The 23680-nt window shown below is 40.7% G+C and overlaps 3 protein-coding genes across 5 annotated transcripts; all 3 read right to left on the reverse strand.

Annotated features, from left to right (window-relative positions):
- Positions 1–22: 22 nt before the first annotated feature.
- s100u (S100 calcium binding protein U) lies at positions 23–7404 on the reverse strand. The gene is made up of 3 exons (XM_034210396.1): positions 7195–7404; positions 4122–4250; positions 23–3784 (listed from the first exon to the last, which is right to left on the reverse strand). The coding sequence occupies exons 2-3, from the start codon at positions 4239–4241 to the stop codon at positions 3263–3265; spliced, it is 642 nt and encodes a 213-aa protein (XP_034066287.1). The 5' UTR covers positions 4242–4250; positions 7195–7404; the 3' UTR covers positions 23–3262.
- Positions 7405–9163: 1759 nt separating this feature from the next.
- Positions 9164–10916, reverse strand: s100a11 (S100 calcium binding protein A11). Its single transcript, XM_034210469.1, has 3 exons — positions 10756–10916; positions 10530–10676; positions 9164–9491 (listed from the first exon to the last, which is right to left on the reverse strand). The coding sequence occupies exons 1-3, from the start codon at positions 10864–10866 to the stop codon at positions 9357–9359; spliced, it is 393 nt and encodes a 130-aa protein (XP_034066360.1). The 5' UTR covers positions 10867–10916; the 3' UTR covers positions 9164–9356.
- Positions 10917–11803: 887 nt separating this feature from the next.
- On the reverse strand, positions 11804–23040 carry pbxip1a (pre-B-cell leukemia homeobox interacting protein 1a). 3 transcript variants are annotated; one of them, XM_034210400.1, is made up of 10 exons: positions 22889–23040; positions 21963–22090; positions 21164–21248; positions 20728–20789; positions 17884–18580; positions 16344–16553; positions 15503–15546; positions 15260–15355; positions 14943–15123; positions 11804–14785 (listed from the first exon to the last, which is right to left on the reverse strand). In XM_034210400.1, the coding sequence occupies exons 2-10, from the start codon at positions 22032–22034 to the stop codon at positions 13749–13751; spliced, it is 2484 nt and encodes an 827-aa protein (XP_034066291.1). In that variant the 5' UTR covers positions 22035–22090; positions 22889–23040; the 3' UTR covers positions 11804–13748. The 3 variants fall into 3 exon arrangements, with proteins under 3 accessions (XP_034066291.1, XP_034066292.1, XP_034066290.1); XM_034210401.1 differs by having other exon boundaries at positions 13749–14785; positions 16344–16555; positions 17889–18580; XM_034210399.1 differs by having other exon boundaries at positions 13749–14785; positions 22655–22941.
- Between the last annotated feature and the right edge of the window lie 640 nt (positions 23041–23680).

A 23680-nucleotide genomic window follows, 5' to 3' on the forward strand; every position in this document is an offset into this window, starting at 1 on the left:
CAAGTAAACAAGGTCACGCAAATTAATTATTATTGTCACAGTTTTATTCAATATTAGCCATTAAACATGTTACATAGAATTAGCAAAAATGATACAGCATAGCATACTAGCATATTGGAGTTTACTGGACATGTCAGTGGACTGAAATTAGTCCAACTGCTAAACACATACACCCTCTAGCAAGAAATAAGAGTACATCAACACACAATGATGAAACCCTGCACAATATCCTGGGAATGGTCCCATAATCACAATCATATTTGACCCAAATCACATCCGTTTACTTGTATGTACACTTATTATATCTGCTGGGAGAATTCTTAAGGCTTGTATGCCCATCTACTGTGTCAAAGAATGAATGAGAGCTATTGTGTGTCAATGAATAATCTGGCGGCAAACACTCCCTGCTGCAAATCTTCTGTGTTTGGTTCAGCAAGTTTTAAATCTACATGGAGTTAAAGTTGGGTGGGGTTCACACTATGGGATGGAGACAAAACGTCCAGTTCAGACAGTTCAGAATCTTTGAAAGAAAACTCACAGTGCACTCCGCTAATCTGCTGTTCCAAAATGGTTAAAAGAAAGCATTAGCTACAATAGAATACGTTCCAGATGATTAGGCCTGTTTACACTAAACCTAAGTATCTATTGCAACATAAAAATGCAAAAACAAGCTTGGCCTATGGGGGAATAGCAAAAAAGGTTTGAAGCTAGCCAGTATGCTGTAATCTAGCCGTAGATGGTGCAAGAGAGTGATATGTTTCTATTTTTCACAGAAAGTACCATGATTACAAATGTTTTGATATAAAAAAATATAGATTGTAATAAAACAATGAATAATGACGCCTCAATAGCCAAAACATTTCCAATAAGTTTGTTAGTAAAAGATCATGCAGGAAACACAGCATATTACGAGCATAAAGGCTGAGCAGAGTGTGAATGAGAGAGTATTTACAATGGGAGTGTCGCAGTGAGGCAGGGTGACCACATGACTTAGGTTTATTTGTCTTGCCCATTTAGCTGCTGAGCAGTTTGAAGTGCCAGGTGCAGTTACTGTGCAAAAGGTGCACATTTGGTAGTGTGCCCAAAATGTGTGTGCCTTGAGCACTACGCAGCAGGCCAGATAGACATATATCATAATGGACCTGCAACACAAACCTTTTTCTCATGGCTGCATTATTTATGATTAGACAATTTACAAATCATTAAATTGTAATTAATAAATTGCATATAAGGTGACAAAGAAGTATGTTTTCAAGTGATCTCCATAGTGGTCCTAACAAGAAAGAGTAAGGTTAAAAAGTTAAATATAAAGAGGCCATGTCAAACTTAAATATTTGGCCACAATAATTGCAATACAATGTCATGCAACATCTTATGTATAGGCTGTTGTAAAAGAGCACACCACATAGATCTATATTGATGGCTCAGTATTATTATTTGGTTTTAAAAAAGCACCTCAGAAAAGTATCCCTCTGACACAACCTCGTCTGATAGGCAGGATCACTGAAGCCCGGGATTACTTTCATGTCATTATTTCTGTCCCAGGGTGTTCTACCCTTCAAATGCCTAATCCAGTGGTTTCCCAATGCCTGTGACTCAAGGATCCAGTTGCAGGTCAAACAGGGTCCTTAATCTGTTTGAGGGTGTGACCGACAAACAGGCATGCCTGTTACATTTAGCAGCTAATACAAGCAGAAAACAGCAAGCAGCGATTAGCATATTCAAAGAGAGCCAGGTTTCTGTAACTCCAATCGAGTGCTATACCAGGGTCTCTCCAGATAACGCACCGGCACATTTATGGGTCAATTACCATTCAAATACCATTGACATAACAAATAAAAATGCTGTAATTGTGTTGGCAAGTACTTGAGATAAAAACTGACACAAAGTGACACCTGTTATGGGTTTCCTTACTTGTAGGTGTTTGTTATCTTGTTCTTGTCTACCAGTTCGAATCCAGGTGGATTAGGTTGCTCTAGTCAACAGCCCACTCCCATGGGACTCATTTGGGGCTCCCATTTGACCGTAAGGGTCCTTTGGTGTGGATTTCTTTCTTGAGACTCAATTATTTAGGACCAAACTTGATCTTACATTCCGTAATCCATAGCTGACTTGGGGTTATTGGAATATACTGTAGGATCCACTTGGGGTGAACTTTTATGGGAGTTACAGAAAACAAAAGGAAGCGACAGATAGCCCATAAAGAAGACTAGAGTGAGATAGAGATAGAGGGAGATGAGGGTTGAGTACACAATAAAGATGGGTTGAATTAATGCAAATCTTCAGCAAAACAATTTGTTTATTGTCATGCCAAATCAGCTACATAGCATTGCGAGTTAAAAGATGAGAATGTAAAAATGGTGTTATTGACAGATTTCCATGCAACAATTAAAATAATTATCTGATGTTATGGGAAATTATTAGCGTTCATGCTGAGAGTTAGCTGAGAATATTGATACCACCTCACTTTAATCTGTATGGTAAAGCTGAAGCTACAGCCAGTTTAGCCTAGCATTATGGCTGGAAACAGTCATTTAGCTTGGCTCCGTTTGTAACAAAATCCATCTATCAGCACTTCAGAAGCTCGCTTAATAAAATGTTTTACCGTACAAGAGTCACATTCTAAACTGATCAGAGATAACGTGTCAATTTGTTAGCTTTAGAGGTGCTTGCCGCATTTCCAGTCTTTGTGCTAAAATTAGCTAACCGGCTAATGGCTGTAGCTTGTTTTACCAAGGACCAAGGCTTTGTTAGCAGTGTAGAGAGGTTTTGAAAAAGTCCAAGTTAAAGATAGTAGTGGGGAAAGGACTGTATTTAAACTTGACATCTTGACTGCAGTGGCACTTTGTGTGTCAGTATGGTGCTGAGGGTAAATCTTATTTTGCAGTAAACTTTTCACAGGGATAGGCCTATAGCATGATAGAGTACTTCTGCATGCTATCATAGTATATGATCATAATGAGGTAAATGTGCTTTAGTGGGATGCACATGCTGTACATATAGACATAGTGGTAACAAATAGTACAAAGCAATGTCATGTACATATTTATCATAAATGAGGAATGGGGTTTCTTCAACTAGGTTGGTAGGGTTGCGAACTTTTACCAATATTTTGTATTACAAAGTTGTCTGTATTTGAACAACAAAACTCTTTAGTGGCATATTTTGGAAATCATGCTGTGATTAGTGTAGTGTTGATTGTAAGAATGTAGTGTGATTTATTTTTGTGAAGGAATGGATTGTCCCCTATGAGGTCGCCTCCTCAATCTTCTTCCTCCACAGCTTCAGCCAGCTTCTCGACGGCTTCCTCCACCTTTTCTGTTTCCACCTTGATCTCCTCTTCTTTCACAACCACTTCTTTCACAACCACATTCACCGTTGGTGTTGCCTCCTCTAATGCTGCTGCCACAACTGCTGCGGCTGGTTTCTCCTCCTCCTTTGCTGGCTCAGGATGCGTCTCCTCCTCTGACTTTACTTCTACCTTAGCTTCTGCATTTCCAACTAGATTTTCTTCTACCTTTGCCTCTTCATTCGCTTCTGGCTTGGCTTCCTCCGTTACCTCTGCGTTTGCCTCTGGCTTCTCCACTTTGGCGGGGGTACTTTGTGCCACTTGTTCGGAAGCATTATTTTGAGCAGGCTCCTCTTTGGCAGCTGCACGTTGTTCACTGAGCGAGACAGCCAGGTAGCCGACCAGCTTCATGTACTCCTCAAAACCAACCTTGCCGTCTTGGTTGGCATCCAATCCCTGGGCCATGTTGTTGACCGCCTCCTTGCTTTCTGTATCCTGGAGAGAATAGGCACACACAATCATGAGACAATCAAGCACGATGATTATCTAATATACCTGGACTCCCAGTGGAGAAATCAGCATACAGAAGTAGTAAATTACCCTCTAAGAGTGGCCCTATCTACATTATAATGCTAATGAATATCATTCTATCATATCAGATCACTTTACCCCATTCACCCATATTACACAACCACTTGTCACAATGCTTACAATTGTGAACAGATTGAAACTAGCCTCTGTTTATGCAAGACAGCTTTGTGTTTTCTATGAGGTGGTTACATAATGCAAGTGTCGGTCATATTTCAGAGAGGTTCAATGAGGATTTCCTTACCGAAAGGACGTTGGAGAGCTGGTTCTTGACGAGGTTCTGGAACTGATTCTTTCCTAGACTCTCCTTTCCCTTGGTTGACTTCAGGAAGACCTTCACGAGGTCCTTAATAGCATTCTCCATGATTCCTCTCTGTGGGAGAAGGAAGAGGTCAATATATTGGTGTTAGATAGATAGATAGATGGATGGATGGATAGTTAGTTAGATAGATAAATAGATAGATAGATAGATAGATAGGTAGATAGATAGATAGGTAGATAGATAGATAGATAGATAGTTAGATAGATAGATAGATAGATAGATAGATAGATAGATAGATAGATAGATAGATAGATAGATAGATAGATAGATAGATAGATAGATAGATAGATAGATAGATAGATAGATAGATAGATAGATAGATACAGATAGATAGATAGAGGAGGCGTGTGGCGCAGTGGATAGAGCCTTGGTGTTGGGATGAGGGGGTCACAGGTTCAAACCCCACTGCAGTCAGCATGTCGTTGTGTCCCTGGGCAAGACACTTCACCCCAAATTGCTCCTGTGGGGATTGTCCACAGTATTGGGCATGTAAGTCGCTTTGGATAAAAGCGTCTAACAAGTAACATGTAATGTAATGTAATAGATAGATAGATGGATAGATGATGATTGCAAAGGTTTCCACTATGGTTTGATTAAAAAAATATTGTAACGATAATGCAAAACCAGTGGAAAATGAAACAGATGATCTTCTTCGCGCGTCCCCATGAGGCCTTAGTTTCAGGTGTTGAATCTGGAGCCGCACGAGGGACGGTGACGTGAGATAAGTTAAGAGGGTGAGAGGGAGTCTGATTGAGAGACAAGCTGTGATGCACAATGGAAGTTCTGATCTTTGATAGGTCACCTGATCTACTGAAGCTACCAAGGGGACTGGGCTTCAGATTACCTAAGGGATTACTTAGTCCCGGTCTGCTCCGCTCTCTCTCTCCTTCTTTCTTTCTTTCTTTCTTTCTGTCTTTCTTTCTCTCTCACCAGCTGTATTTGCCTCTCTTACCCTTTGCTTGTCACTGCCTCATACTTGTTTTCACTTTGCTGCCCTTGTTTTTTCTTGAGTCTTCACACTGGTGCACACTAACGCATTTGACAAAAGACTTGATAACTTGATAACCAGGAGAAAACCCCTCATAGTTTCACATGATTTATATAGAGACACAATCATCAGTTAGACATTGACAGATGTATAATCTATAGACATAGCTCAAAATGTAAAACATGCCAGTAGGTGACACAGCCTTTCAGGAATTCCAGTCATTGCTGTCTGTGGAGATCACTTAGACAGGAATTTACAGGCCAACTCCGAGCTAGTTTTGCCCCAAAGCGGTGGAGGGGTGTTCCAGGCAAACGTACTTGTCTGTCAGCTTCAGTATTCAAATACTGCAGAGCAAACAACAGTTTCTGCTGGTGAGACAACACTCCTTTTCTCCACAGGATGCCATGTCGCTCGTGGCAGATTAGCAGTCATTTGTAGACACCTTCATTTCTCAATTACTGAAGTGCATGTCCCACTCAAACTAAGACATTTCTCCACAGCAGTCACTACATGCATATGTGGCAAATTAAGGAAGGGGCCTGTTACAATCATTATACCCTAAGAGACAAAGAGCTCTGACACTATTACAAAGGTCAAATTTCCTCCTCGAAAATGTGACTCTTTAACCCTAATGATGCATGATTTTGGTCTGAACCATTTGGCCACCATGTGAGCCCAATGCAGAAACATTTTGTATAGTAAATGAAGCATATCCTATCTGGTTGCTAATGCAGCTGTCATTAAATAATAGTGATAATACCAGGATTTTAAAAGAAGTACATTAGCCAAAAACTCTAGATATCATGTATATTGTCAGTTTTTGTGATTATGGAGAGCAGTCCATATTTTGACACACCCTCAGCCTGAGCACACAAAGATCCTTAACGGATTTCGGTGTGTCCTTTACACACAAAAACAGCAAAGGCGTTTTTTCTACTTTAGGATTGACATTTCCTCATCACATTCATTATTTACCCATAGGGACCTTTCTTTATGTCCCAACACGTGCCCTAATTTTGACAAATTAATTGCATCACCGGTCCCATATCGAGCTTCATCCTGTCCCACTCAAGAGACAAACTAATCCTTGTTATTTGTCTTAAAAGGCCAAAACAGCAACGGCGCAAATCATTAAATATACAGGCCTACAACCATAGGGTTTCCCGTTTCACTCTATAAGTAGATTGAGTGTTGTGTTTCCAAATGGGCGAACGTGATACGGTATGTGCGCAGAGTAATGACAATACTACCGCTCGTGTGGCATCAAATATTAACAGAGGAACAAGTTAGGTTGTGGCCGTAAATTGCGGTGAGCAGACGTCCAGCGGCTGTCTCTCATCCATAGTTTAGATAGGTTTGAAAATAGCGACAATTGGACGCGGGACGTTGCGCAACACTGCCAGGACTCATCGTCATTAACACCATACACTGCTTTCAATGTTGAATTAAAGCGGTTAAAGAAGTCACAACCTACACAGCTCTACAAAGTTCCACTCAGAATGCCAAGCTGTCACTCCCGTGGGCCTCTTTATAAGAAGCATATTGTGGGTAAACTGTTGATTTTGCGTAAAACTGCGCTTTTACGCGCGAACCAGGGCCTACACTCTCAATACTCTGCCACCTTTAGCTTCTTTATTATATATTCTCCTTGCAAATGATCTACAAAATGAGTACTGATCCACATATAAATACCATATCATTCCGAGGAAAAGAGAGGGAGAGAGCGCATATGGCTATCAAACACGTCACTAAACCCGAAAGTACACGTCAATAAAAGCAGATTAACCATGCACCAACTTTTATAATTTACACTTAAAAAGGTGTAACGTGAGCCCAAATATTTCTGAGTGCAGGAGTCATTGAAACCGACCTGCAGTCAGTCCGCGGCCAAGTTTCATGGGATGGCTCTAGCAAGAGTCTATCGAAACGTGGCAAACTCCATGAACAAATACAACGCGTATACGCACGAGAAACTTAAAATAATCCAGTAAAACGCATTCAACTCACCGTATAACGTCTGCGGGACAAGCGAAGTCTATAAATGTGCGCAAATGTAAGTTTCTGCCCTCTTCTCCGCCTTTCTATGCTGCTTTGAGCCTAGGGAACTTGCCAAACTAGTAGGACAGCAGAATCTCTTCCGTGATTTAGTTTTTTTTTTGTGTCCTTAAAACTTTTCCCCCTGACAAGTCAAAGGGCGTGTACCTGGAAGAGTGAGAGGGAGAAGTGGGAATGTGGAAGAGCTCAGCTCTAACGCTCAGGAAAAGGGTGTGAAAGTGTATCAAAACACTTATACTTGGTTTTTATTGGAATTATCACTCATGGGCCAGCTGTTTCACGTCATGCGTGATTTGCACAGTTTCACGCCAACTATCCAGGTTTGTGGCTTGGAGCAGCTTCATCTGCTGGGACTAGGAGACAGGGCGGGAGGGATTACTTCATCTGCACAAGCCTCGACTGCTTATTAAAGTATTCACTTGTTCAATGTAGACAAAAAAACACTTTAAAACAAAGCTATCATCCACTCTCTTACAATCCTTTCCAGGGAGGATGTCTTTTTACACATCTGTTTTTCTTTTTTTTCACACATCTGTATGTGTTTTGCACTCACAAAATGAACAAACATGAACAAAACCATAGTTTCCAACTGTAAAAGACAGCTAAACTTGTGTTGGAGCTTCAAGTTTTTCCCAACTGACACTTTGGAAATTTGAGAGCTTAAAGGAATCTTGGTACCACTTTACAATTAGACTACCCTTATAAAGGATTCATAAAGGGTTTATAATTAGGTTATGAATTAGGTTGTAAACACTTTATTAATCATTAAGAACCATTTATAAACCAGTCCTAACATAGTTGTCATACATCAACACAGGCTCACTATTTGGCAAGATGACTAAGCCTTATATTGGCTACTTAGCGAGAATCAACTCAGTGAGCAACAGATACCAAGGATGCTGGCTGATGAAGAAGACGAAGTAAGCTAAGTAGCCAATATAAGACTTAGCAGTACAGATAAATGTGGGCTCACTATCTGGCAAGCAACCGGTCACAGTTGCCCTGTTTATCTCATGTCTTATAAAAGCTTATTAATGATTTATAAAGTGTTCACAACCTAATTAATAAATGAATTACAAACTATTCGTAAACCCTTTATAAGGGTAGTCTTATTGTAAAGTGGTACCGGAATCTTCATTGGAAATATTAAAGCCAGTGAGGGTGGCAAAACTGTTGCAAGAGGTAAAGCAGTCTTGCCAGATTCTTGAAACGGCTTTTGGGAAGTCTTGAGATACAAGCCTTCAGACACAGGTTATTTGGTGAAAAACCTCCAGGTTTCTCACTAAGGAGACTTCCCCGTATACACAAAGTGCACACACAATCACACAGGTAGTGCCCTTACTTTTTTTGTCTCACCTTCACTCCTCCCACACTGGCAGCTTATCATATCTAATTTGGATTCAAAGGGCACATTTTCTAATCTGCCAACGTATCTGTGTTTTTAACATCACTTAGCAGCACCTTATCCTTTACAGAATTAAAACCGGCCTATAGACTATAAAACAGCTGGGTAGCAATCCAGCACACATAACTCTGTCTAGACATCAGAATGAGCACAAAGTGATGGTGTAACACAGATAATTAACAGCTAAACAAGGACAATGCATTTACTACAAAGCTCAACATGTCACAAACTTAATGGGATGTATGTGGTTCACATATCCCAATTACACAGTCCACTGAGGCCTTAGTGAGAGACAGTAAAGGTCCGGCAATGGGTTATGCTTAACGCTTGGAAAGGCCGCTTTGTGTAGGCATTATGAAGCTCTATGGAACAAGATATGGGGCGGATGGTTTATTTGTGGCAGCAGTAACGCATATAGGATTACAGGCCCCTAAATCAAGGCTGTAATACACTCCCGCTCAAATGTGGGTGCATGGTACATCATATAATGTGGTGAATGAATGACAGGACAGTGAGTGTTGGTGGCTGAGGGCTCAGGACAATGAAGCCTTTAATTCAAAGTTCCCTGCATTCAACAAATGGTTAACTAAAGAGTTACACATGTGGCACTGGTGGAGTGATAAAAGAAATGCCACTGTAAAAGTTTACAGTGGGACGACTTCAATCGAGTTGATTGGTGGTGCACAATCTTGACAGAAGACGGCGAGCTCTACTCGGTGAAGCCTCCTTGCTTGTTTGCCAGTGTTCCAATCAGCTGCCAGAACTCGAGGAAAGTCAGCTCCCCGTCGTTGTTCTCATCCAGCGAGCCCATGAGCTGATCGATGGCCCCGGGGTCGCTGGCGTTCTGTTGAGGATCACAGAGAGGAGATCAATACGAGATCACTCTGAGCTGCAACCTCTCTGCAAGACTGTCCTGCCACCTAATGGTTAATGAATATAACTGGAGTACTAATTCAATTACAGCCACAAAATAGTTTCCTGATGATGAAATCCTTCAGGAAGAAAAAAACCTTTTGATTCTGTGCATGGGTTTGATTAAATGTCCTATGTCTTGGATGATAACAGTGGTACAAAAAACAAATGGGAAAAAATGGAAAATTCCACTTTCAGAGATTCAACATTACAAACATTATAAACAGAGGTGGGAGAAGTACTCAGATCTTGTACTTGAGTGTAGAAATAATTTGTTACAAGTAAAAGTCCTGCATTCAAATTGTTAATCAAGTAAAAGTACAAAAGTATTAATACCAAAAGTAAAAGTACTCATTCTGCAGTTTGGTCCATTTTAGAATAATATATATTAAATGTTTTGATCATAATTATTGATCATTAAAGTGTTGTCAAAGCTGGTAAAGGTGCAGCTAGTTTGAATGACTTTGTATACTGATGGGTAGCTTGTGAATTTAATCCAGGTGTAACACAAATCTGATTTAAGTGTTGATTATATTTCACATCATTAATCCGAATCTGCAAAGTATACTAAAGTATTAAATGAATGGTGGAGTAAAAGTACACCATTTACCTCTGAATTGTAGTGGAGTAGAAGTACAAAGTAGCTAAAAATTGTACTTTAGTAGATACACTTAGTTACTTCCACCTCTGAGCATAAACACGGGCCACCAAAATGGAACATAACAAATAATAATCACAATAACTATATGAAATATAAACGTGTATTACATTCTCATATACAGATTGATTAAATTGTACAATTACAAATGTGACGTTTTGTGAAAAGCAATAAGCAGTAGCCTACTAACAGTATTCTGAATAACACTGCAGTCAAATCTCAAAGGTCTGCAGTTATGTTGCATCATAAATGATAGTTTCTTGGATATGTAAGTCAGGTAGAAATCAGGGTCTATACACTTCTATAATTTACCTTGACATAGTTGGGCAGCTGAGCAGTCACCAGGTTGTGGAACTCCTCTCTGCTCAGAGTGCTGGAGGCTCCATCTTTCCCAGCGTACGCCTTGAACTGGGAGACAAAGGTGCAGATGGCAGCTTCCATGATGGTTTGTGCAGGGACCTGAGAAGTAAAGAAATGAAACCTCAACGAACATCTTTCAAAGTCCGACTGTTGTAAAAAACAATGGCAACGGCCTCACCTTTAGTGTTTGAGATCCTGAGTGGTGTGTTTCAGCTGGTATCAAGAACCCTGTGCCTCCACTCTGACCATCACCTCTCTGAATATATATACGCTTCATCTCCGCACACATCAGCGGAAAACACTCAACTAGCCCTCTTCTCCCCCATTCAGCGCCTGACCTTATCTCGGCCTGATTTCCACTCAAAACTGCACACACACACACAGCTAAAAACTGACACTGTCCTACAAAAGGGCAAATTTGTACTGATGGAAGCACAAAAGCCGTTTCTAGTCGGTTTGCAGAGCAAGGATCTCTGTCAGGCCGTTCTAATCAAGTGACTGAATCGTGCATGTGTAAGCAGTAATCAGTTTATACAAAACATGACTCAAATAGGGCATTAGGGACAACACACTCTTTCCAAGTAGTTAATGTGCATGGAGAAGGAAGAAATGGTCACTTTACATGTTAAAGGAGCATAAAGATTATGTAGAATGAGAGATTACTAATATTTTGGGGAATTTAACTTTCTCAAGATTATCTTTTAGATATGTTGTAGTTTACTCCATGTGTAGTTTAATGTGCCTTTGTCACCTTTTATTCTGGAATCAGGTTGCAACTGGATAAAGGAATCCTAGTTAGAACATAAGCATGCAGAAATGATGGCATGGCGACTTGTTTCAGAATTCAAAGAATGACAAGCTCTCTCTGAAGCGTCGTAGTGATTTGTTCTGGACCATTCTCATTCATCCGCATATCAGGTCAGTGAGTGCCACACAGGTTGGTTTGTGTATCATTACAGGCTGAGAGTTGGTGCCTGTGAACGTGTTACCTCCCGCTCAAAGTATTTAATCTAGATGTGCATATTTTAGTTGGGCATCATGGCTGTGATAAAAGATGCCTGTCATACCAACACATCCACTTTCTGTCAGACAGTGAGTCACACATGTGCTGGGTATCACTGTACATTTAACTAAATACAATCCATCTAAAGCAGTGGATGTATTTTATGATTTACTTCATGTAGAAAATAAGCGAAAGCATTTTTAGTAAAGACAAACGTAACACATTTAATGGTGCAAGATTTATTGAACTTAACACCGACTTCCTAAAAGAGGACATAAATGATGACGAATGAAATTCAAATTAATCAAATGTTTCAATAAATTTGTCCAGGGATCATTCACATGCACGTCTGAGCCAGATCCCACAATAGCAGTAAGCACAGAGCCCTACCGTCGTCCCAGAATGACAAAAAAAAAAAATGCTCTAAACGTTCATAAATGTGTTTCATTAAACTAAGGATTCTTCTAATGAAATTAAGTTTTCTTCCGATCCCTTTGGTCTTAAAACTTTCTAAATAAAAAGTTCCTCTGTGCAAACAGCAGAGAACGTTTAACACTTCATGTGTAAACCCTTTGACATTCATTCTCTGCCTTATAAACAGCCCCATTAGGAGCAGTGTAAACTTTTCTTCCTTATCTTGCAGAAGCAAATGAAATCCATGACCACTCGAAGATATATAATAAAGGCACGTAAGCAGTAGCTGGCAAACTAAATCTCTGAAGTAACTGAAATAGTTCACAATATTCACATTCAATGCGTGTGGCCTGGGACAAAGTCTTATTAAAAAGAAGGGAAAGAGTTTCAGCGTACTGACAGAATAAATAAACATGAAACACTCCAAAGCTCCTGAAAAATGAGAACCAACAATCACTATCTGTCGACTTTAACTTCACATGCACCTAAAGAGGGAACACTTTAAACTGGCCAACACTGTAAAGCAGTGCTGCAATACTTGATGGACTTTGTTTTCTGTGTTACTGTACGTCTGGCTCACAAAATGCAGCAGCTTCCTCATTTTGGCATTTGCTTGAACTCAATAACTTTGACTATATCAGGTGTGTGCATGTCAGTTAACATCAACCTGTTAACAGAATAAAGGGACAATGACAAATATATTGCTTTGGTTGCCAATCTCATTTACAGGACATTAAGTCTGTCCTTTTGACTCTGATGCTCTGGGATACCCAGTATATATGTATATAGATCTTGTGTTGGAGGTCCCCATGGCTACATTACAAACATATTAAAGAGAGTTCTTTAAAAAAACACAATAGAGAAAATAAACTTTGCTGTAAATGTGAATGTTTTTGAAAAGTGCTAGGGTGGTTTGGCAGTCATAAATGTAGCTATGGCAATCACTTTAACCTATTGCTTTTTCTTTTACAACTGACGTTTCTCAAACCGGTTCCTTGCTCAGCACATCTGCTATCGACTGACAGTTGGGAGTTGCGGGATGAAACGTCTGACAAATGTATAAACTAAACGCTCAGGGCTCTGAAACTGCACTGTGTGTGTTTGCTCAAATCCACTCAAAAAACTGGTCTGACCTGATCTGATTCTCATCACTGAACGAACCGGGATCTCATCCTCTGGGATTAGACAGCTACAGACGACTTAAGGCAAAACAATAAATAATCTCAGCATTTGTTTAAACCTGCAGTGGCACGCTGTTTTCACACAGTTCAATGACAGAGAAGTATTCAACAAGCCTTTCTGAACTCATTTGAAGTGTGAGAATATTTCAAAGCACTGCGACGTTGCTTCAAAGAATTATTTTTTGTAATTACCATCGCCCTGAAGCCCCATTGTTCTGTATGATTTGACTATATCAGTTTGAATTTACATGATGAACTGCAACATGCACTAGGTATTGAGAAAACACTATACAGCAGAGGAAAATCCACACAACACATTACTGAAGGACTTTGCATTAGGAGGCATGACCTGACAGAGGTAGGTAACAACAACTAAGTCAAAAAAGACAACAAGTCTAGCTTATAATTAAAGACTCAGGGGGACACATTAATGAGGGGCACGACCACTCTGTACCAGAAGCTACTACAATTACAGCTCTGAAGAGGAGAATGTAGGCAAGAAATGTCCTATAAAACCACCGGCTGTGCTGTATCTTAGCGCCATTTTGTATTACTTTCCCCCTCTTTGTCTATTCAAGCAGTGGCGGCAAACTTCCACAGGGCCTCCCGTTCAAACTCCTCCATCTCCTCCTCCAGGGAGTCGTTGTCCTTCTGCCCCTTGCCCTCCAAAATGTCCACCATGTCCTCCAGGATGTCTGCCACGTCTTCGGCAAAGTCACTGAAGAGAACCCTGTCGTGGATGAACACTCCGTCCTCGAAGAACTCCGCCGTCAGCTTCCTGATCTTGTCTTTGCTCTCGGACGAGGACCCCTCCAGCTTGCTCAGGTACCCCTCCAGCAGCTCCTCGAACTCGGGCAGCTCCACCGGGTAGAGCCCCTCCTTGCCGGCGCAGTCCTCCACCGAGGTGCAGCCCGGCTGGGAGCGCACGCTGCGTCTGAGCTTCTGCTCCTGGTCCCTCCAGAAGTCGCTATGCTTGTGCTGCTGAGGCTGGTGAGGCTGATGGGAGTGATGGGGCTGCTGGTGGAAGTGATGGGGCTGCTGGTGGTTGTGGATGTTGTGGTTGTGGAAGCTCTTGCCATGATGGCTGTGCCACGGTTTCTCCTTCCTCCTCTCCTCTCTGTCCATCCTGCGCTCGTCCTTCTTCCTCTCCCACTCGGCCTGGTTTTTCCTCCACGCCTCTTTGTGAGAGTTTTGCTTCTTCTCTTCTTTCTCTCTCCAGCCTCCCTCTTTCTTCCTATCTTTCTCTCCTCTCCACTCTTTCTTTTCATCTTTCTTCCACTGCTCATTATTTTTGACCTTGTTTCCTTTCCATTTGGGCTCCTGTGGCTTCTTCTTCCCCCACCGCTCCACCTGTTCAGAAAGCCTCTTCCGGATCTCCTCCAAACTATCCCTCACTCGTTTCCTGTCGCCTCCGTTTTTCTTCATCCCTTGCAGTCTCTTCTTGCTCTCCTCAAGAAGAACCTTCTGCCTGTGGAGTTCTTCCTTCAGTCTTCCTCCATCATATGTGTCCTTCTTCCTCTCGGGTGCAGCTTCTTTCTGGTTACTCTGACCCTCTTTGTCCCCGGGCTGAGGGGCTGAGCTCGAGGTAGCGGGAAGCATTTCCTCATCAGCTGTGAAAGATTCAAGATATAAAATGTTATTATATCAGAAAAAAAAGATTAGCACTCTGAGGAATTAAATGTTATTACTTTCATAGTAGATTTGTATCATAATAGATCAGATTTGATTTAATATTGATCCGATTCACTTCCTGTTTGCTACATGTACCTGAGAGCTGGCTGAGTTCAGTCACCCTGGACCTCAGACTCTCCAGCTCTTTCTTCAACTCAGGCAGAGATGACAGCTCGTCCTTCAGCTTCACATTTTCTTTTTCCAGATCTGCTTTACCCTTCTCATCGCCGCTCACTGCTACTGCCTTCAGTGCCAGGTCAAGTTCTTCTTTCTGAGACTAAGAAATAAAGAAAAATAGCATGAGGTTCTGCACGACTAAACAATAAACATTGAAATGTATAGACGACATGCTGCCTATTTATTGCTGTGCATTAACACAGCATGATTAGCTTGAATTCAGATGGTATTCTGACCTGTAGCTGAGCTTCTAGCTGAGCCATATGCTGCTTTTCCTGTGTCAGTTTATCCAATAGCTCTTTCATATCCTGTGGATCACCGCTAAGCCAGTCCTGAAGTGAAAATCATTGGCAAATGAATAAAACACATAGTTTTAAATAATCCTATCACTACCATGTGTCTTTCAAGTTTTAAGACACATATTTTCACATACAGGACATGATTATGACATTGAGACTGAGTGAGTGGTAGTAACAGACCTGGCTTTGTTCTACATCACTCAGTTCAGAGGCGTCAAAGTCACCTGTCATAAGAAAACAACACATTGTTTACACAAGTATTACAACAGGACTTTTTGTTGACTCACAGCAGCCAATCCGTCTTACAGCTGCATTAGATGCTCTTGTTGTGAAATGCATTCTCTATGCTGAGGCAATACTTGTGTTGCGAAACACATTTTGTATTCAGGCAGAATTAGTTTAATTCCAATTAAGAAAATGAAATATTTTGGCTTAACCAAGCAAAGTACCAGCAATAGTTACTCTTCCCCTCTACTAAGGCACCCTAAACATCCAGTGACTTCTAAACTGTGATGATGAGTGCTATTGTATAATTCAGTATGCATGTTATTTGCCATTTTCTGCTGCGACTGCATGAAGTGTCAAGCCAGATAAGTGCTTGGACAAGCTACTGAGCGTTAGCCAGCTAGCGCAAACGCTGACACTGCTGTCAGATATTTAGTACTGGACCTACCATTATTCAGGTCAGAGGACACTGGTTGACATAGTAAAGCTTGGTCAACAAAAATAACAGTTGACCAAGATAACAGGCATGTACTGTTGACAGCTGAGCGCAAAGTGCTTATGTCATTTGTTTAAACTGGTTTAGTCAATGAAGCCATTGTGTAATAATGTCATTTAGACAATATTTACAATAAAACCACTTATGTAAAAGGAAAATATGAGAACAAATCATAAAATATTTATAATATTTATCAGATAAAAAAATAATATAGCATTGTTTTAGTAGTGCCTTTAATGCATCAGACCATGAAAAGCAGAAGCAAACTAGCAGGCGTAGTTAAATATTGGAGGAACTCACCAGACAGAAAGAGGGAAGCTAAGAAGAGCAGGATCAGAGAACCCACAATGCACTTGTTCAAGGACAACCACGGCTTTTCCTCCTTTTTCTCGGCCAGCATGAACTCCATTTCCTCATCTTCATCGTCTTCATCTGATGTTCTTGGTCTCTGCGCCCCGTAGGACGGGACGTTCCTCCTTCTGAGTCCATCATCAAAGCTACTAGATGGATCTACGAGAGGAATTAATACAACAAGATCAAAAAAGACATCCTAAACATGAAAAATAAATGGCAGAGGGTCATCTGATTTTATGATATATTCTAGAGAGAGATGCTGACAGCGAGACTTAACTTAAACCACATGTTTTTAAATGTGGCCCTGAGTCAGTTCAACAAATCATCTCGACATCTGCGGCTCTAAAAGCGTTGGAACCAAAATCATAATTAACTTCTGGCAGACTGCCTCGCACAAAATACCAACATCTAAGTGAATACACGAACCGTAAAACACAACATTGTGTAAACATTATGTAACAGAAGTCAGAAAAAAAGTCAGTGCTGCCTGAATGGATGACATTTTTCTCACTAATTTAAAAACAGTAATTTCACGCATCAAAGTGTCTCCATTTTCTCAGCAGGGTGTACGCGTCCCTGTCAAGCTGATAAATCACTTTCCAGATCCCAGAGAGACACAGATGAAAAATATGTAAACCAGTTCTTCTGCTTCAATCTACTCGTGCCAATTACAAACAGAAGTAACCCACTTACTTTTCCCAAGGCTGTGGGCGGGGTCTCAAACACTCCAGGGGCCCGTAAAAGCCTCATGTTCATGGTGTGGCAGTTGTTTTATGGTAACATGATCAATTGGAACTTTGTTTATAGATAGACATTAAAAAAAACGTAAACAGGTTCTTCTTCATCACCTAAAATCGAGGCGCTATCGTGAAGAGACCCGTGTCCAAATCTTGTTTTAATGCTTTACTATTTGAGTCAACATTGTGCATAAATTAGTTTGTGTTTGTTTAATCATATAACCACAAAGCATATTCATGTATTACATCAGCAGATATATTTATGTAACTTCCGGATGAACTCAGCTGTTCATTAACAAAAGCTAACTTAAAGATCAGGTGTTCAGAAATAAAGGACAATTTGTCTCACTTGTTGTGCTCTATTGCATTTGGCTTACTTCCAGCTAGCAGCAAAGGGTGTGGACGCGGTGATGTCAGATTGGCAAACACTTTGATGAAGATATTTCGACAGGTAGGTCGACCGTGGGAGTACAGCCTAATGAGCATGGCTCTCTCTAGGGGTGGCCCCCGGAAGGCACAGACGTTTAGTCTAGGTAGAGGAACGTTTATATACATTTAAGAGGAATCACTGTAAGTGTATAGTTATCTAATTTGCAGTCCCTTATTCTTTCATTTAAAGGATTTTGAATGCATGAAGAGTGTGTTAATTGTTATGACTGTATTAGATAATACTAAAAGGCTAAATAAATAGCCCTGTAGTTTTATTGCCTTTGTAGCATCATAAATATCCCTATATTTTGACAACATACCTTCTTCTTCTTCTTCTTCCTCTTCTTCTCTCTCATACTGGGTCACTGTCTCAGTGGTGTCCAAATCTTCCTTTTCCACAGCTGCCTCCTTCTCCTCCTCCACCTTCTTCTTCTCTTCTTCCTTCTCCTCTGCCTCTAATGAACCAACGGTCTCAGGTGCAGGACTTTCACTGATGGGGCTTTCTGTCACCAGGCTCTCAGTGTCTGGGACGTAGCTTGGTGGCTCTGGACTATCAGGAACAAAGCTCATATCATCTTCAACATGAGAGGGAGGATCTGTGGCTGTGAGGGTCTCAGTGCGGAAGCTGACCTCAGGTTCAGTAGTGAAGTCAGGACCCTCAACAGCAGGGCTGGCAGGAATCATCCCGATATCAGCAGGTGTGTCAAGGTCTTCTTCTGTAAAGGCGGGAATCTCAGTCACTGGAGGCGCATCGCAGTAATCCTCAGGCTCAGATGCCAGGAGTTCAGAAGCAGAGACATCACGTGGAGCCCCCATATCAATGTTGGTGACAAAGGGTGTGGCTCCCAGGTGCTCATTGTCACTGGGGGAGCTGGTTACAATATCATGGATAACCGGAGGCTGACTCTCCAGGTCGAGGTCTGGAGTATCAAGAAGGTTGGGGGGGACAGGACTCATCCGGGGTGGGCTAGAAGGGATGAAGATTTCACTGGGCTCTGGAGAGGTCTCTTGACACACCTAGAAATAAGAAAAGTATGGAGAAAAGAGAAAAGTTGTCATTGAATACTTCTTTATCATTTTTGAGAAATCTATGTGTTATTTAAGATAAAGTGATATGATTTTGTTTTAGTGCCTACATTTTACACACAGTGTGTATTGATTACAGTACTTCTCTATCATTTAATAACAGCCTATGGTGCCCAGAGTGACGTTTTTCTTAAGAGAATGTCACTCTGGGCATTTGTTTTGGGTGTAGGAATGGGCATAGTAAGACTGAGGGAGTTATCCAGTCACCTTTCTGGAAATACAACATCTGATGTGGCTCAAAGCATCTTACTCTATACATTTCACGATGTAAGGATGCTTACAAATGTTAATTGTAGAAATAGAGGCTTGACTGTGAAATGCCCACAATGTTGATGTTATAGATCTGAAAAGGCTTCTTTCAAACTCGACTACACCTATGCTGGAAACGAATATTGTCACACTGTTAATGTGTGGGCCTTAAGCAAGGCCATACATACGAGAGAAAAACACAACATCAAACAAGACATTTCACACAACAATGCATTAGCAACACCTGGTAATAACAAAATATGGTGTAGGGGGATAGTGATGATGTTAGTTGTCTATCGTATGTCTTTTTTTTTTTTAACACTTTATTTTTGAAAGTTTTTTTTTTTACAAAGAAAAATCATACAGAATGTCATTGAGCAGTCAAATACATACTGTAGATGCAACAGTGCACATTTAAACCAGACTGCCAAAAAGCAGATCAAATATACCCCTACCCCAGCATGAAAGAAAAAACAAAACAAAAAACAGAGTAAATGAGATAAGTGTACACGTTCTCACAAATGATACAAAAATTAAATAAATTAAAAAAACATACAAAGCAAACGACAAACAAAAAGACTAAATATATGCAAAACGTACAATATTGCTTTAGAAATGGTAGTAGCCCAGATTCAGCAACACTCAAATCTATACACAATCTTCTATAAAGAGTTAAGTCCAGCCTGCACTTCTCTACGTGTGGGATCAATGGCTGCCAGGCCTTATAAAATCTATCAGTAGATCCCTTCAGAGTGGACCGGATTTTCTCCAGACGCAAAAACTGCAACAGGTCTCTAATCCAGTGAGTATGGGTGGGTGGTGATTCATCCTTCCATTTAAGAAGAATTAGTCGTCGAGCTATCAACGATGCAAAAGCAATGGCATTTAATTTATATTTTGGAAGTTGAGCTTCTCTAGCAACAACTCCAAACAATGCTGCCAGTGGAGACAGATTGAGAGGAATTTCAAACACTTCTGAGAGAGTTTTAAAAACATCTTCCCAGTAGGCTACTTGCAAAGCCGGGGACAAGTCCAAAAAGTGTGAATAAGATTCCCTACTTGATTCTTGCACCTAGCACACATGGGGCTCACATTAGGATAAAACTTGGCTAATTTCGCTTTAGTATAGTGTAGACGATGAAGAATTTTAAACTGTAGGAGTCCATGCCGTGCGCAGATAGAGGAGGAGTGAACTTTGTTTAGAATTGAATCCCATGTGTCCTCATCCAATTGTAATTGTAAGTCCTCTTTCCATAGGCCTTTAATTATAGATAAGGAGGGGCAGTCACGTTGAGAAATGATCTTATATATTTGAGCAACCACACCCCTCCCGAGTGGGTTAACATCCAAAATATGGTCTAATATTGTTTTATCCGGCAGATAAGGGAAATTAACTAGATTAGTTCGAGCAAAGTTTCTAATCTGCAAATATCTAAAAAATTGGTTGTTATTAAGGTTATATTTCTGTTTCAGCTGGGTGAATGAGGCAAAAGTACCATCAATATATAAATCTCCAAAAGATTTAATACCTTTTGTCTCCCAAATTTTAAAAGCAAGGTCCTGCAGTGATGGGGGAAAATAATAATTTTGATCAATAGGTGCTGAAAGGGGCATTAATACAAGTCCACATTTTTTCCTAAATTGTACTCAGATCCTAAGGGAATGTCCCAGTGTTGGGTTATTTTTATATGCAGAGAGATCCACAGTTGTGGGGCATGTCAAGAGAGCAGGTAGTGAAGATTGTTTACAGAATGAGGCTTCAGCAGCCAACCAGGATGGTTGTCTATCGTATGTCTTGACTGGATTATTGCAGTTTACTGTGTACCAACCTGATGGCCTTCTTCAGACAGGACTGTTTCTATTGGGATTTCACTAGAAGCTGCAGCAGCACCTGCAACAATCACACAATGACAAATCGAAAATGTGAAATGTTGACAATAAAACACAATTCTAATGTTTTTAACAGTGATATTATATCATGGCTAAAAGAGAAAAAAATATTGTTTCCTCTCTTAATACACTGTATCTCGTGGATATAATGTATCTTTTATTCTATTTTCACTTTTTAAAATCCTCCACAGAACATTGTTGTAGATTAGCATTTGCTACAAAGAATGACCACAGTGTATGTGGTTCTTAGGCATGAATGTATAATACAACTGATGCTACTGTTGTGTCCAATTCAAACCATGGAATAGGTATTTTTGGCCATAAATGTTGATGATTGTACCTAGCCAATAGCCACATATTTTGACTCGTCAGTACCTGTCATATCCTCAGAGAGACTCGGGGCATCACCCAGGCTCTCAGTGCCGTCGTCTAATGGCCCGACATTCTCCACAGCAGCTTCCTGTGGAGTCAGAGGATCCAGGGAGATCAGGCTTCCCTCAAGCATTTACATTAACACCTATAGTACTCTCCTTGGTTTCACTCCCCTTGACATTTACGGCATTCCCTACACAGGCATGTATGAGCATGCATATACGCCTGGTCTGGAAAACACATCAATGTTTATTTTCTTTCGTCTGTCAATAAGATTGCATCGTTCAATGTGTTTAACTTGCAACAATAAAGTAGATGCTGAATCGCCTTTCTCCCTTAATGAAATGCTTGACAAAAGCAGCCATAAATTATAGTCTAACTTACATTTTACATCCATTTACTTTAAATGAGATACACTTCTATCGTGTTATATGCTTAGCTCTCCTATTAAGTCTAATCTCATTGATATGAATGTGGTGAAGATAATATCACCTAAATTATGCAACAGCACCTCATACTGCAGGCTCATATATGCTAAAACCTTTAAAAAAAAGGTAGGATGTATTGCAGTGGTGTTGAATTACAATTATTTTCAAGTTGCTTTGACTTAACAGGCAATTGTGTACATATTGATAACGGTCATGCACAAATAACTGCATTTAGAGCTGAAGGATGCATACAAGTGCAGACATGTCATGTGTTAAATGAACGTGTATTCACAAGCAAGGAAAATAGCTATCCTTCAAATTGTATCCAGGCAAACAGCTTCAAGTTTCAGTTTCCTGAGCTGCTTCCGTCATACCTCAGGGGAGAGGAGGGTCCAGCTGTTGGTGGAGGACCCGCTGCTGCCTGTGCTGTTGCTGTGGTCAGACATCGCCCTCTGCAGGCTCAACGTGGCACAGCACCGTGCACACTCAGCTGTATGGCTTTCTGCAGACGACGACAGAAACAACCAGTCTTCAATGAACAAGCCTGATGCATACACTACATGTATGTATAAGTTAAGGCTAGATGTAATTATGTGAATGCATCATGGTAAACAGCTTTAATATAGATAGGCCAATAGATACAATCAATGATGCACGAAAAAAGCACACAAAATGACTATACTATGTCTATTTTGTTTGCAATATTTTGATGGTGAATATGTAACTAATAGTGTACGAGGACACACTGAAGTAACGACGCTGCAGTTTGAGATCTGATTTACCGCACCCACGGGATAAGAAGAACAGATTGTCGTTAATACAAGTTATGTAATGGTGTGTTGGCATCCATAATATAATGCTGCGCAGTTTTTTTTAAAGATTGTTCTGTCAGAAATAACAGCAATCTCCTGATCTTTTTAACCACCGCTGCTATTTTCAGCCCACCATTCATTCACATCCATCCGGTCAATCGGTGAGGCAGTTAAATAACCAAAAATGGTCAAACCCTAGACACGAGCACTTCATGGATCCAGACACGAGCAAAAAACGGTTAATACTCACGTACCGAAAGCACAGTGTGTGCTTACGCTTCTGTTAAGCACATGTGAAAAATAAGCATTAAAGGGCTATAGGTGTTGTTGCAACCAAATTCAGGGATCACTCATGTGGTAAACAAAGGATGGTAGGCTGAATATTCCCACTCTTCCGCGTTGGTTCTCTCTCAGGCAGGCCCAGCTGTTCGCTAGCGCTTCAAGCACCTGCTCGACTCTATCAAATTCAACACAAAGAAGAAGTTTACCCAATGTGTTTACACCTCAGTCGCTTGCTCTTTTTCTCTTCAAAACGTTTTGTTTTTTAGTACGAACAACGATCCTCTCTTCCCATGAACTTGGGAACTTTGGGAATTCCAAGCTGCGTCACGTCAACCAAGACGCAATTCGTCCAATAGGATTTCAGCAATGGCTGCAAAGCTCCCGCCCCTGAACCAAGGCTGGCCCAATCAGATAGAAGTGTTGTGTCAGGAGAACGACGCACAGCCCAGCATGATTGACGATAGCAGGTGAAAGTGGCAGGTGATAGACCTAGCTGATCCTTCTTAATAATACAACTTCATGTGAACTTAACCCTCAGGATGCATGCGTGTACACACATATAGCCTATATATACAGAAGGAGGGGGCTACCAGGACCAGCTGTACACTGACACGTCTGCAGAGCTATATTTGAACTGTGGGACTTACCAGAGGATCACCCCTCTACTCCTGTTGCTGCAGTATGGACACATATTTCATCATCTGGCCCTCTTTGTTCCTTAAATTAAAGTCTGTACAAATGTTGTGTTTTCACTGGAGGAAGAACTAGAAGTAGCAATACCATTCCACAGTGTAAAACACATAATGTTATAAGTTAAAGTCCTGCCTTTAAAATGTTACTTAGTAAAAGTGATAATAGCTCCAAAATCTGAAGTCCAACAATTAAAAGTTTGTTATTAAGCCCATGTTGCAATAAAATCAAGTAGTGCGTATTAAGAAGCAGTGATGCAATAACTTTTCCATTACTTGAATAATGCAGCTGGTGAAAGTGGGGTATAT

The sequence above is a fragment of the Gymnodraco acuticeps genome, unplaced genomic scaffold, assembly GCF_902827175.1.
Source record: "Gymnodraco acuticeps unplaced genomic scaffold, fGymAcu1.1, whole genome shotgun sequence".
NCBI classification, from domain to species: Eukaryota; Metazoa; Chordata; class Actinopteri; order Perciformes; family Bathydraconidae; genus Gymnodraco; species Gymnodraco acuticeps.

Coding starts and splice junctions, on each gene's coding strand:
- s100u (XM_034210396.1), bottom strand. CDS start 4,241: ATGGAGAATGCTATTAAGGACCTCGTGAAGGTCTTCCTGAAGTCAACC. Junction 3,785..4,121: donor AGCTCTCCAACGTCCTTTCG/GTAAGGAAATCC, acceptor TATTCTCTCCAG/GATACAGAAAGCAAGGAGGC.
- s100a11 (XM_034210469.1), bottom strand. CDS start 10,866: ATGTGTGCGGAGATGAAGCGTATATATATTCAGAGAGGTGATGGTCAG. Junction 10,677..10,755: donor CAGGATCTCAAACACTAAAG/GTGAGGCCGTTG, acceptor TTTACTTCTCAG/GTCCCTGCACAAACCATCAT. Junction 9,492..10,529: donor AGCTGCCCAACTATGTCAAG/GTAAATTATAGA, acceptor GATCCTCAACAG/AACGCCAGCGACCCCGGGGC.
- pbxip1a (XM_034210400.1), bottom strand. CDS start 22,034: ATGTCTGACCACAGCAACAGCACAGGCAGCAGCGGGTCCTCCACCAAC. Junction 20,790..21,163: donor TCTCTCTGAGGATATGACAG/GTACTGACGAGT, acceptor TGATTGTTGCAG/GTGCTGCTGCAGCTTCTAGT. Junction 15,356..15,502: donor GTGATGTAGAACAAAGCCAG/GTCTGTTACTAC, acceptor TTTTCACTTCAG/GACTGGCTTAGCGGTGATCC.